The 13661-nt window shown below is 42.6% G+C and overlaps 1 protein-coding gene across 3 annotated transcripts in view; it reads right to left on the bottom strand.

Annotated features, from left to right (window-relative positions):
• Positions 1-5452: 5452 nt before the first annotated feature.
• Positions 5453-13661, bottom strand: part of TENM2 (teneurin transmembrane protein 2) — a gene marked incomplete at its 5' end in the record, with an annotated part of 567758 nt that continues 559549 nt past the window's right edge. For all 3 annotated transcript variants that reach the window (XM_082064051.1, XM_082064052.1, XM_082064053.1), the window contains 3 exons: positions 5453-7340; positions 8541-8671; positions 11498-13112. In XM_082064051.1, the coding sequence (XP_081920177.1) occupies positions 6579-7340; positions 8541-8671; positions 11498-13112 (2508 nt within the window). In that variant the 3' untranslated portion in view covers positions 5453-6578. The remainder of the gene's footprint in view (positions 7341-8540; positions 8672-11497; positions 13113-13661) is intronic.

Below are 13661 nucleotides of genomic sequence, written 5' to 3'. Positions count from 1 at the left end.
ACTGCCACTTCCATTGTAAATCCTATTTGTTAAGGATTTATAAATTGGCTGCATTCACTTGCTTCTCTCCGAAAGCTGGCACACAGCTCACTCCCATGGTGTTTTTACAACATTTCACTTTATTACTCGCCCTTTTTTTTTTTTCTCCTTGGCGCAGAAGCTTCACAGAAGTAGCCTGACTAATTCCAGAACCATTAAATCCTTGGTAGAGGCTAAGACACTACACAAACATTTTAATGAACACGGAAATAAGGGAAAGCCTATCTCGTTACATGAAATATATATTTTGAAGAACTCTTCTGGAAAGAGGAACAGCCCAGTCCTGTCACAGGAGGTGTGGGGAAGTCTGGGTAGGGCTGGTGGCACTTGGGCCCACCAGAGCAGCTGCAGGTGAACTGAAGCACATGTGTGGGAGCGGAGCATCTGCTGGGGCACTGACTCTTGCCTTGATGCAAACCTCACGTTCCCCAGGTTAAGAAGTGCCTCTCGGGGCCAGTGGTTGCAGGTTGACCTGCCCACTGTGTGCAGCCACCCAAACAAGGCGTGTGCATGAGAGAGGCTGGAGGGGTCGAGCCCCTGCCGCTCCGCCAAGCTGTGTCCTCGCCTGGGTCATCTGGCTGACTGGGGTACCTGAGCACGTCACACCAGCACTGCCGCCTCTTTCGGTTTTTATTTACTTTGGTGGTGGCAGTGGGGAGGCAGAGCTGATATTGTGGGCTCTCAGTCAGCTGAGATTAAAATTACCAGTTTAGCCCATTAGTGTGACGGGTCCAGCTGTAAGGGTGTGCCAAAGCATGTTGTGATGAGTGTTGTGTGACCACGTCTCAACTGCTTCTTAAACACCATATGCTCTTCATAATAGCTCAGGTAATCACCCCTTAGGTGTTGCTGGAGACACGTACAGTTTGTGACGGTGACTCTAGATCTGCCCAGCACTGCTGCGTTGGGTTAGGTAGGAGCAGAAAAGGCTTCATCAACACATGGGAGTTAGTGCTTGGACACTGGTAAGAGTATTTGCCATTCTAGAGCTCTTGGTCATGTTCAAGCATTGCATGCAACTATGTTTATTAGGGAGCTGACAAACATACATGGCAAGGGAGAGAGAATTGTTTAGGTATTATGAACCTAAACAGGCAGTTGGAGCATATAAGGTGTGTATAACGGTACCAGGTAGGACCGGGAGCCTCCTGTGACGCCTCCGCCCAGTGGAACCACCTGCTAGAGCCAGCACTCCTACGCTGTTTTCCATGGGCTGAAAGTGGCTATAAGGCTGTAAGTTCTCTCTGCTGATCGAGATCTGGCGAGTGAAATGTCTTCTGCAGCTGCCTTGGTCACTGTGCTGTGGTGGATGATGACCCTGTCTTAAACTCTTCTGTGAGCATACAGCCCCTGGTGCTTGGTGCCACTGAGGTGCAGAGGTGAGCTTGATTCCAGAGGAGTGGCAGGTTTCAAATGCAATGAGTAGCGTTTAAACTAAGTAATCCTTGTAAATAAGAAACCTTTATGCTGCAGGCTGTACAGGAAGTGGTTGGGAAGGAATTTTCCTTGTTGGCAGAGAAGCTCAGAGGCAAAGGGGTCCTGGTACCTTTTCATTACCCTGCTTAGCTAGAGCCAAGGAACCTGTTATACATGACATCTGGCTGGTAAAGCCTCATTCCCACATTCAAAACTGCCCAGGGATGTCTACTGTTAATTTCTCTTTGGAGAAAAAAACTATAGCTCTAGAAGGTCTTGTCTTCTGGCTAAAAATCTGTATTTCCTGAGATTAAAGGCCTTGTGCTTAACATTTGGATGGTGCAGGACTCGTAAGGCCATCCTACCTTAGTTTGTAAAGTAAGATCTCACCTTTGAACAGATGCACAGTTAAAATAAAGGCCACCTGAGTATATGACTGACCTTACCATGTGGTCCTCATGCAAGACCACTAGATGAACACGAGGCAGTACAATAGGGTGACGGAAACTTTACCTTTTGGGTTTCCTAGGGCTGTAGCCTTAAAGTTGAATATCAGACATATTCCCATGTTCGATCATCACTGAGCGCTTTAGAAGTGTTTGCGAGACTGTTGGCAAAAGGGTCAGCCTGGCAGAAATTATAGCACAAAACAGCTAATGCAAATTATCCCATGGCACTCAGTTCCGATTAGGTTTTCTCAGATTCCTGCGGCAGGCTGATGCTTGTTTGCACAGGAAACTCTTGATCAACAAACATGGGAGAGCCTTGGGAGGAGGTGCTACGCTCATGTCCTGGGCAGATGAGAGATGTGTAGCTCTTCTGCTCTTACAGCAATGGTGAGCCTGGGCTACCTGAAGATCAGAGGCTCACAGGGTAACATTACAGAGGCAGAATGCTGCTGGCACATTCATTTCTGGCAGGCAACATCAGAGGTGCTACATTACCCAAGGGGTAGGAGCTCAGAACTAACAGTACCAGAGCTGGGCTCCTGTGCAGATTTCAGGCTGGTTCTGTGCATTCTCAGAGCCCAGCGTGTGTCAGCCCTTGCACTCCAGGTAGCAAAGAAACAACAAAGAAACAACAAACAAACAAAAAGGTTTAAATACTTCCTTACTCACATTTTTTCCCATGAGAGTATTGTGGATCCATTGGTCTGGCCCAGCCTTAGGAGGAGCTTCTGTTGGGGACGGGCAGTGCAGGGAGGCAAAGGCTGGTACCTCTGAGCATCTTGTGGGCAGAACTGCCATCATGCGGCCAAAAAGCCATGGAGTGCAACCTCAAGAGGCAAAACACCAGTGGTGGTGAGGAGCAGGGTGTGCTGAGAGACATGTCTACACCAGCCATCAAGGCTTTGGGCTGAGTCAGGAGGCAAACTAGTTCTTTCAAACCAAAATACAAGGTCATAAATAGAAAATTCATTCAGTTACAGCAATCCAAGAGGAAAAAAAAGGAAATGTACTCTAATGCTGACTCTCCACCTGGTTTAATTATAGCTTCAAACAGAAGCCTGTTGTTGGATTTGTGTCCACTCTGCAGGCAGCTTACGCTTGAGCGAGTTGGAACGACAAAGCCCAAGGCCGCGTTGGTAGCCCATGGGCTGGCCAGGGCCCGTGCACTGTGCCTGCCCTCGGCGAGGAGCCAGGTCTTACATGACCACCCTTGGCCTCTCCTGGTCACAGCGCTGTTGGGGACACAGCCACAGTGCCACTCTTGAAGCCACCGATTAGCTGCTCTTCCATATGAAGGACCCCAATAATGTCTCAATGGTGTTGCTGTAGGTTATTCCATACAAAAAAAAAGTGTAGCAAGGAGGAGAGAGGAGAAAAAAAATAACAAAACAAACCCAAGAACTTTGAGAGGAACAGGAGTGCAAAGAGGGAGCGTTGTAGAAGGGAAACGGGTGAAAAAGATACCTCTAGAAACAGGGCAAACTCAGATGGGACCACACGAGAGGAGGCACTAAGTGGTTGGCTGTGGCCACATCAGTCCAGCTATCTCCCCCATTCTGTAGGTGGAAAGCTCTGTGGTATGGTCTCTAACAGTCAGCTGTTTTTTCAGGCATAAGAGCATCTAGCTCTTTGTCATAATTAAAAAATACAGTTATTTCTTCCAATCTCTTTGATGCACCACACAAGGGTTTTCTAAGTAAGTGGACATGTCACAGTTTACTTGCCAAAAGGACAGGCTGGGAGAGTTTGCGCAGGTAGATGCGCTGCTCAATGCAGCAGGGAGTCTGTTTGCAAACACAAAGAAAATGAGAGGCAAGGTTGGGAATGACCTTGCTCAACTCCAGCATAATAGTTACCTGGATCTAAGAGCTCAAGTGTATTGCTGAGGCTTTCCATGGAATCTGTGCAAGGTTGCCCATGGGCTTTGGAAACCATTGATAGCCCTGGAATAAATGGTCTCTGTGTTTAGCTAGCATGACGGGACCACTTTCAAAACTTGTGTTTAAGAACATCCCGATGACACATACGTTATTTGCAAAGGAGCTGGATAGGGAGCCTTGTCTTTGTGACTGCATGCCCTGCAACCTGTCACAGCTCCTCCGATACTAATTAATATTAAAGAGAGTACTTCACGTGTAGTTTGGTTAAGGTTCATTTTGCAGAAGGATAAAATGAAGCAGCAGAATCTCTAATTCTGAAGAGGTTCAGCTTCAGGAGACTGGAAACAGAATAAAGGATTGTCATGGTTTAACCCGAGTTAGCAATTCAAAACCACAATACCTGCTTGCTTGCTGCAACTGCGCTCCCAAATAAGGGAGAGAATCAAAAGGGAAGGGAGAAGCTCATGGATTCAGATAAACACAGTTTAATAAAATAACAAAATAATACTAATAAACCAGTACTACTAATATATATATATATGCAATGGAAAATAAAATATAAAGTAAGAGATATTCAGTGCCCTTCCTCATGTACTCCATCCATGCTGAGCAGTCAGTGCCAGGAACTAGCACCTGGTCCAGAACAGCTGATGCCCGAGAGAGAGGAGAGAAAAAGGCAGAAAGGGCCAGCGGCCTCTGCAGAACAGTAAAATGGCAAAAAGCTGAACTAAAAGAACTCCCGAACAGGATTCCAGTGAAACAGAGCAGAACCAGAATGGGTCTCTGTCCCCCTACCCAGAAAATCTAGTCAGATACACAGCATGACGCTGATGGGATGGAATATTCTCATTGATCAGTCTGGATGTCAGTCAAGGGCTGTCCCGTCTACGTCCCCCTTCCCAGCTGCCCACACCTGGAGGCAGAGAGCTCAGAAAAGACCTTGGCTCCCACACAACAACTAAAAAATATTTAATCTGTCCTGGGGTGTTATATTCTTGTTCTCAAACTAAATCAAAACAACAACCGTTCTAGCTACAAAAAAGAAAGGTTTCTAACTGCATGAAGAAAATTAATTCAGGTTCAGTCAAACCAGCACAAGGACACAGGAGATTGTGAGATGGGTTCTCATTTCAACCCTCTACACACTTAAATAAGACAAAAGCAGCAGGGCTCTGGTTGATGGATAGTTCCCTTTTACCATCATCAGGAGTGACTGTTTGCTTAGGAGAGGGTCTTTGATCTTACCTCCAGTCTTTAAATGTGGTAGAGATAAGCAATCTCCCAAAGAGGACATTTCATGGGGGCTTTCTGGTTCACAGCTGGGCCTCCTGTGTTCCATTTAATATTCTGTTCAAACAGTTTGGTTGTTACCTTAGGGCAATTAAACTAATTCCAGTATTGAAACATGGCAGTTTGAGGGTTGCTAGTCACGAGGTGCTGAGAGGGAATTTCTTAAGCATTTACCAACCTTCTGCTGTGTCCTAAAAAGAGTTTTGGGTGATTTGTATGTTGGACTTTGCTTACCCAGAGATCAAAGGACCAGCTCCCTGTAGACTCCACAGTACTACAACAGCGAGGCATTTCGACGTATAAGATGCTGTGTGCATTAGGTGACAGACTCTACATTTTTTTTCATTTTTAAAAGATTTCACAATGGAAGACAAGTAATTCACAGGAGTTTTAGAGACTTTATTTATGTATAAACAATTTAAACACTTTGCCATAAATTATCTTTGCCTGTCTCTAGTCTTTGCTTAGCAGCAAATTAAAATTAATATAAAAACTCAATGAACAATTCATACATGTATATTACAAAAAAGTTCTTGTACCAAAGTTCGTATTAGACTTTTTTTTTTCTTTTTTCTTTTTTTTGTGGTGACTGTAATGTGATTGTCTCAGTTTCTCGACCAAACAAACACACTAATAATTTTTAAATCTGAAACAGTGATTGTGCCTTCTGGCTGATGTATGTACAGGGTGATCTGACGTGGTGCCCATTTGCAATAGTGTAACACAATGCCCACAGCTCTACTGGAACTGATACCAACAAACTACTGAATCTAAACAGACTACACCCTGTAACTGTGTTATACTGTCCACAATGGAAATCTTCAAAGACAAACAGAGTATGAAATTTATTTGTAGTGATTTATAGCCACCGTTTTGAATGTAACTTTACACTCTGCCCTCTTTGAGTAAGTTAAGCTTCAGGCCAGACAAGTGGAGGGTCAGAGTGCAAGTGTGGTTTTGTTACTTTTAAATATATTTTTCTTTACTATTTCCAGTGCGCTCTCACTTGCATTCTCATTGTCCTCCAGTTGCTACACACAAATCACCCCAAAGTCATGTTTTAAATGCACCTGTATTTTGCTTTAAATGAAAACCTCTTGGATATTTATCAAACAAGCAGTCTGAATCATCTGTGTTTCATCAGCTGGTTAGTGAAAGTGGCCCACTTGGATTTCTTAGTTTGCTCACGTGTGAATGGAGTGAGGTAATACAATACGAGGCCTTCTTTTTGTTTTTCTTTAGACCCAGAACAAGTGGGTAATATTTCAGGGGTACTTTTTAATTTGTATGGTTAGTTTTCAGTCTGGCTTTAGTCCACTTCAGGATGTGGTTTTTAATCACTTGAACAGTAGCATTTAACTCAAAAAATATGAGCTTTTTTGCCACTTACTATCCCAAAGTAGCTCAGCCTAGTGCCCCCATTTAGGTCTTCATCTCCTTAGGAGAGGAGATAACAGTTACGACTACTGATTCATCCAGCAAAGGATGACAGCAGGTTAATTTGTTACCTCTTTCCCATTTCATTCTGTCTTAAGAACTGGATGTTGCTGCTACTGTCTGCTAGCTCTGGGTACTGCTCCACGGGCAGGACATAATATCCCTCGTAACCTTGAACCCTTCCCGTGTTCAGAAGCTGCTGCTTCTCTCCGTCTGTCCATACGCGGCTGCCCTCTCGGCCATCCCGTGCCTTCTGCTGTTCCTTGGCCCAGGCCGAGCCTAGGGCTCGCTGCCGAGCCTGGTCTAACACCCTCGCCTTCTCCTCGTCCAGCGTGTCGGGGGTCAGTCCGTAGCGGATGTTGATCAGCAGGGTGGAATACTGAAACTCAATATTCGTGAACCTTCGAGTCCTCCCATTGACGAGGAGAGTGGGCTGGGAGACGGTGACGTTGAGTCCACTCTCCAGGACCTTCCGTCCGCTGGTCATGGCGAGGGTGACGAGGTCGCTGTCAGCCGAGCCGATCTTGACAAAGTAATGGGTGTCCTTGCCCTCGATGCTGTAGTGCATTTTTTCCAGGTAGTGAGCGCTGTTGAGGACGGAGGCAATCTTTCTGCTGTCGTCTGTGGCGATGCTGGAAATGCCGGTGGTGACACGGCCTTCCTTCACAGCAAACATGATTCCTTTCCCGATGATCGGAGTGGTTGTTGCGAACCAGTGACCTGCTTTTTCTCTAACATTGGCATGTAACCTTTTAGATATGACCTGGCCCTCAAGAGCCATGAAAGCTTGGTTGTGTCTTTCGGTTGTCTGCTGAACTCCTGTAATTAGCTGGGGAAAACAAAACAAAACAACGCCAAATAAGATATAGATCTGAAATTACTTATTTCAGAGACTGATATTAATCTTTGCTTTGCTTTTTTAAAGGAAAGCCATGATGTGAAAAATTCTACACTATGCGAAGAGCACCCACAGCTACCCACCCCTGTACATATCCTGTTCAGAATCAGGTTAAATACTCATTTGACAAATTATTTTGCTATCAGTAATACCAACTAAAATGCTTCTCATTAATCACCCTTGTAGCATATATGTACATAAATCAGTTTTTGAAAATTACATAATGTTCGTTACAAGACTAAGTAAGACCCAAGTCTAGCCCAGTTTTAATCAGAACTTAAAGCAAACAGAATCAATCTATTAAAAGATGGCACTTAACCTCTGGACATTTTTGCCCAGAGATTTCAACCCGTATATATAACTAAAATGCTTTTGAATGTAAGCCTTTTTGAAAACAGATGAGACTTGGGCTTCAAAATACCAAAGAAATTCCTGAAGAGGGGATTTAGACATTCAAGTGACTTAGAGGCCTGTGAAAGCGCTATGTTTAGGTTTATATGATTTCAGCTGTATTACCACGAATGTGATGTAAGGTTAGAAAAGACCAAGTTTGGAATTGGCCTAGTACTCTAAGGTTATTAAATGGGTCAGAATTTATTATAAGGGTGGAAAGCATATACCGTCTTCCACCCTTAGCCTGATGAGTATGAGCACGGTAACCGAGTTAACTGGAGTAGCAAACCACAGCCTCTAAGCATGGAAAGCATTGGACAAAAAATGATGAGAAATCCTATTACAGGGTGAGAAGAACCATTTCTTAGCACCACAGCAAGTACCAATCTAAGTTTATTGCATCACGTACGTTATAAGGATGGCTTTACCAAAGGTAGAACACATGATGAATTAGCCTGACACTGTCTCCCTTTGTCACTGCTAATCAAGTTAATCGAGTTACAACTTGTTAATCAAGGAAGAACTCAATAAAAGACAAACTAATGACACTGTAATTATGATAACAACGAAGGCTGGCAAGAAAGGCCTATGTTCATTAGTATAAAATCTAGCTATACCCACTTCACTTTACACTGAAATAAATACTTGGCCTTCTGCTGTAACTATGGAAGAGCCAGCAGTTCTATTCACAGAGTGGGGCAAATTTATCAAGAAAGATAACTTCATATTTCTGCCTACCTGTCCATTTTCACATGCTTGACTCTCGGACAACTCATATGGAGGTGACACAAAGTACATTTTTGCTCTAGGGAAACCAGGAATAATGTTGCTAAGCTGAAATCCAAACATCACCAACCAGCTTTTGACATCTGAAAATCAAAAGTAAGCAGGCAAATGAGAAATAAGTATATGTAATAAATACAAGAAATCCACAAATTTAGGAAATCCATCCTTGACCTCTTTAATTTCAAGTAGCAGTGGAACTCATAATTTTTCTTACAGTGTGGCACTTTACAGAATTGCAGTAATCCACCCTGAACAGGCACAGGAAATATTGCTTTAAATTTACCCAAAATAGTTCCTCAGGGGTACACCACCTCTTTCATTCTTTTTCCATTACGGCACATGGATTATCCAGACATTTTACTTTATGCAATACTTGTTCCATCTCTGACACCTTCTGATGGGGCTACCGTAACCTATAAACTGTCTTGTAAAATGATATTTCATTAGGTTACTAAAAACATCTGCAGAGTCCTTTGGGAAAACACACAGTTTCTCTTCTATGACCTACTTCTATTAGCTGTCATCAGGTCTCAGGAGGCTCCATTAAATGCAGTGAGAAGCTAGACTTGTAATTCAGATGTCTAAATTTAGGTACCATGAATATCCTTCCCCATCTCTCAGGCCCAGTACAGAAAAGCAGGAGCTGCAGAGTGGGTGACAGCTCAGTACCAGGGTGAGCTCTGGGAAGATCCAGCCCTGGGTTTAACCACTAAAACCCTGTCTTCATATCTAGTTGAAAAAGCTAAGTCACTAGATTAATAATGGTAATTCTCACTCAGCAGGGATTACGAACTAATGATGTATTTTAGTTGCCAAAATGATGTTTTAAAAACGAAACCCACGACCCTGTTTTACATTTCTGTTTCCTGCTTCTCTTTTCTGGCTGCAGTGGAGATAAGCAGCAGAATGGGGGCACGGGCACTTCTCATTGGATTGGACCTATGCTCATGGCTATTTTTATTTAAAAATCTCTCCTGTCTGTCTTTTCCAGTGGCCATCTCCCCTCGCTGGCCTGTGGTGGCTCCTGGTGCCGCTACTGCCGCTCCAAACTCTGTGTGTGAAGAGAGAGGTGACCGTGGGGAGACACCCTGGATGGTGGGGCTGGTCCGAGCCCGTGTCTCACAGTCTGTTCTCCCCAGATCTTGAGCAGAGGTAATGTTATATCCTAAGAAGTGTAACACTTCTTGGTTGTGGACGTGTGACAGCCAAAGTCGCCTTTTCTTAGCTTGTCTAACAGTAAAATAAAAAGTATAACACTCTGCTTCTGCTGCAATATTTATATGCAATGCCACTACACAGTGCCTACCATATTTTTGCTCTAGCTTTGGACAGCACAGGGTTACTGCTCCATTTTAAGGCTTCAATTAATGTTATGGTATGATGGTCTCTGTCAAACAATTCAGCTGCCCCAATTCTGCAAAAAAGAGGAGGACCTACATACAAAGTAGTTGGTATTTTTCTTAGCTAATGTGCTTTGCAGCACTGCGCTTGCTACAGGAATTACTTTTCAGCAAAACCTGTGAATAAAGCAGTGTCAGGTGTTAACAGTAAAAATGGATTAGGAGCAGTGTGTCTTGATGTTGGTTTTTTTTGTTTGTTTGTTTTTTAACTATGGAAACCGAGGTGCCACTGTAATACTATAATCACTTCTTGTGCAAGGTAATGTTTAGTCCATACAGCAACAAATATTTTCATCACCAGTGAAGTATTTTTGCAGACTACTAGGTGTGTGCTATACCAAAACACAATTTATCTTTCTAGATTTCATCTAGTAGATGGATAAAATAAATTCATGCAATTTCAGAGCATAGCAAAACATCGTGATACCGAAAATCGAAATCAAACAGTGGTAGGTGAAAATAGGAATTTTATTGAATTTAACAACAGAATTTGATCCCAAGGTATTTTTAGTCACCACTGTTTTCACACTATCAGCTACAAATCGTACTATCTTCAAATTGCAAAGTGGCTACAGTACAAGCTGTGGTGTGTTACACATATTATTAGATCCCAACGTACTAATGAAACTGGCTATGATTTTTTTTGAAGGAAATGCATTTTTCTTGAAATTCAAATTACTGCTAAAATTAAGATAGCTCCTTTTAAAAATGATGTCACTGCTCTAATTTTTGTATACTGCACATTCAATTCTGAAAAAAAGCCTTTCCTTAATTACCTTTCTTTTTAGGAACTGCCAGCAGCTAGTTCAAGTACTGTGTGATCTTACAAAGTGAAAAATTATTACTAATTAAGAACAGGTTACAAGTTTTACCCAATTCTAACATACACGATCAAAACTACTTTATTGTTTCTCTTTCTCAGCTCTAGATATTCCATAAAATTTCTTAGTCTTTCAGGAGGAAGTATTTTTAAAAAGCATCAAGATTTTTGTTTTAAAGACAAAGGCTGTTTGCGCATTAAAAGTTAAATGGGAAAAAGAGGTTTAATTAAATCCATTCTTGGTGTTAATTCATAATCTGCCCGTGGGCTCAGCCAGCAGTTAATTTTGAAAGGAGCCCTGAAGAAAAGAGATGCTGAGCGGTTTGGTTCCTGATGCTGCAACTAACCTGCTAGTGATTCTTGTAGGTAACTTCACTTTTCCTTATATAAAATTAGAATGAATACATCTTCATACAGTACTAGTTCAATAGGAAGAGAACTATGCTGAAATTGAATGTTCAGGTAATTTTTTTCTTTTCCCCCTCCATAATTCATTGTGGCTTCTCATTTAGCACCTTTTATTCGGGGAGGAGCAGTACCATCAGGACTAGCCAGCCCTTTTCATAGCATGAAAAGGAAATTGGCCCAACCTGGATGGGAGGATTCAGCAAATGGCTGGTAAGAAGTCTGATTTCTTTCCCAAATCAACCTCCAAACTGTTATTTATAAGAAATGTAATGAAGTCTCACCTGTTACATAGTTCTTTAGATCCAGTTCATTGCTGAGAGGGTTGTTACTCTTGAACATATACAGATTGAAAGGAGCAGGTTCTTTACCGATGTTCTTCCACATGGTGTAATCAGGAGATGTCCAGCGTCCAGCCAGGACATCGTAGTCCCTTTGGGTAAAATGGACGAGTTTGGTTAAAGGATCATACAGCCCCCCATGGAACCCAATAACCAGCTGGAAATCGGGGTTAGAGTCGTAATAAATCTCCCCGTACGCTGTGTACTGCAGCTGTTTGATCATGAGCCCATTGATGCTGAACACAGCTAACGGAGTGCCTGTGTTATCAGAGGCGACGTAATATTCCTCCCCGCTGCTACTCTCCATTGCAAAGAGGTGGCCTTGCAGATCGTAGTACAAAGAGGTAATTTCTGAATTGGAATGATTGTAGACATGAGTTACCCGTGTTGGATTGTGAAGATCGGCATAAAAGTACTGTAGATGATGCCCCAGGTTAGTCTTACAGGAAGCCCTTCGGCCGAGTCCATCATAGCGGTACTGAACGCTCCACCCATTGGCTTTGTTGTAAGCTCTTGTTAAGAGTCCTTTGGAGTTGTATTCAAATACGTCGGAGCCTCGCTGGCACAGGAACCCATCGTCATCGATTTTGTACGGTATGTCACCTAAGCGCGTAATCCTGTCTCTTAGGTCATAGCGCAGCGGCATCAGTCGGACACTGTTTCCGGGATTCAGGAGATGAAGGTTTCCATTCAGATCGTAACTGTAACGCCAGGTTGGCCTGTCATTTACTGCTACGCTTTGCAGTTGCCCATCTCCATCGTAATCGTAGGTATACTTGGTTGTGTTGGCATATGGGCCAAGTTTCAGTTCTCTTTTGGTGACCCTTCCCATGCTGTCATATTGTACAGTCATCCAGTACATCAGGGACCTGAACATCTCATACTGAACTTCTTTAATGCGTCCATGGGTATCAAAGTGCTTACTCAGTGTCATAACTGCTGTAGTAATAATTTGATTTATATCATAATAAATAACTCCAAATTTGCCAAAATGCTCTACTTTGCCAGAAATCTCATCATAACGGTAAAGATCAACAGGCAGAGGGGTCTCACTTATGATGGGTTTGATGCTTGCGATTCGAAAGCTATTATCATGATATGTATAATCAAACCTTGCATTGACCATACCTTCTTCAGAGAATCTGTAGATTTGTTTGTCAACGAGAGGACCAATTTTCCGATAGCGGATTGTACAAGAAAATCCTCCACTTTGCAAATTCACCATTTTTAGGACACCCGTGGTTTCATCATATCCAAAAGTAACTGCAGTGCTGTCATAAACAATTTCAGATAATTTGGATAGCTTTCCATACTTGTAGAAGACTTGTCGGCCAGTACCTAAAAATGATGTTTTCAAAATCCTCCCATCATCACTGTAATCAAAAATCACCGATGCATTGCTCTCAGGAGGATTATAAATATTTCTGATATAGCCAATAGAGGTGTGGGTTGACATGCTGTGCCGAGCAACGCTGGGCATAGTAACAGCATGAAGTCGGTCTGAAGAATCATACTCGAAAATGTACTGACGTTGACTCTGAAGCAGCAGCACCATTGACTAGAGGGGAAAAAAATCAATACACAGTTACTGTCTTTCAGCATGTGACCTCTGAGAGGGTATTAAAGAAAAGTTTACTGAAGAGGAACTAATGTTAACTGAATAAAGAGAGACATAGATACATTCATTAGGGGCACAAAGCTGCTCAGGAATATTGTCAGATTGCCGGATGAGAAGATCTTCTACTTGAAAAATCAATATGCTGACATTCCAGGGAAGGTGTAGGTTAGCAACCCATCAGCTGCCCTCCCTTTAGCAGGACTTGTTTTTGTTGGGTTTTTTTTGAGGGATGCAGAGAAGTTAGATAAATGAGTTCATTTATCTTTCCGCTAGCAGTTGTAATTCACAGCTATTACTGTGAAACGTGAGAAACTAAGCAGAGAACGTCAGCTCTGGTTTGCTTAAAACAACGGATTCCACGAAGGGAAAGGGAAAATAATATGCAGTTTTGAAGTATTTAAGACACTTTCATGATTGAAGTGTCTTAATTAGGCTATATAAAAATGCATTACCACGTTTTCATTTAATAAATAATGATTAGAGATTAAT

This window comes from Streptopelia decaocto (genome assembly GCF_964273445.1).
Source record: "Streptopelia decaocto genome assembly, chromosome: 12".
Lineage (NCBI taxonomy): Eukaryota > Metazoa > Chordata > Aves > Columbiformes > Columbidae > Streptopelia > Streptopelia decaocto.
Note: the sequence above shows the minus strand (reverse complement) of the source record. Positions and strands in the feature narration are given on the sequence as shown.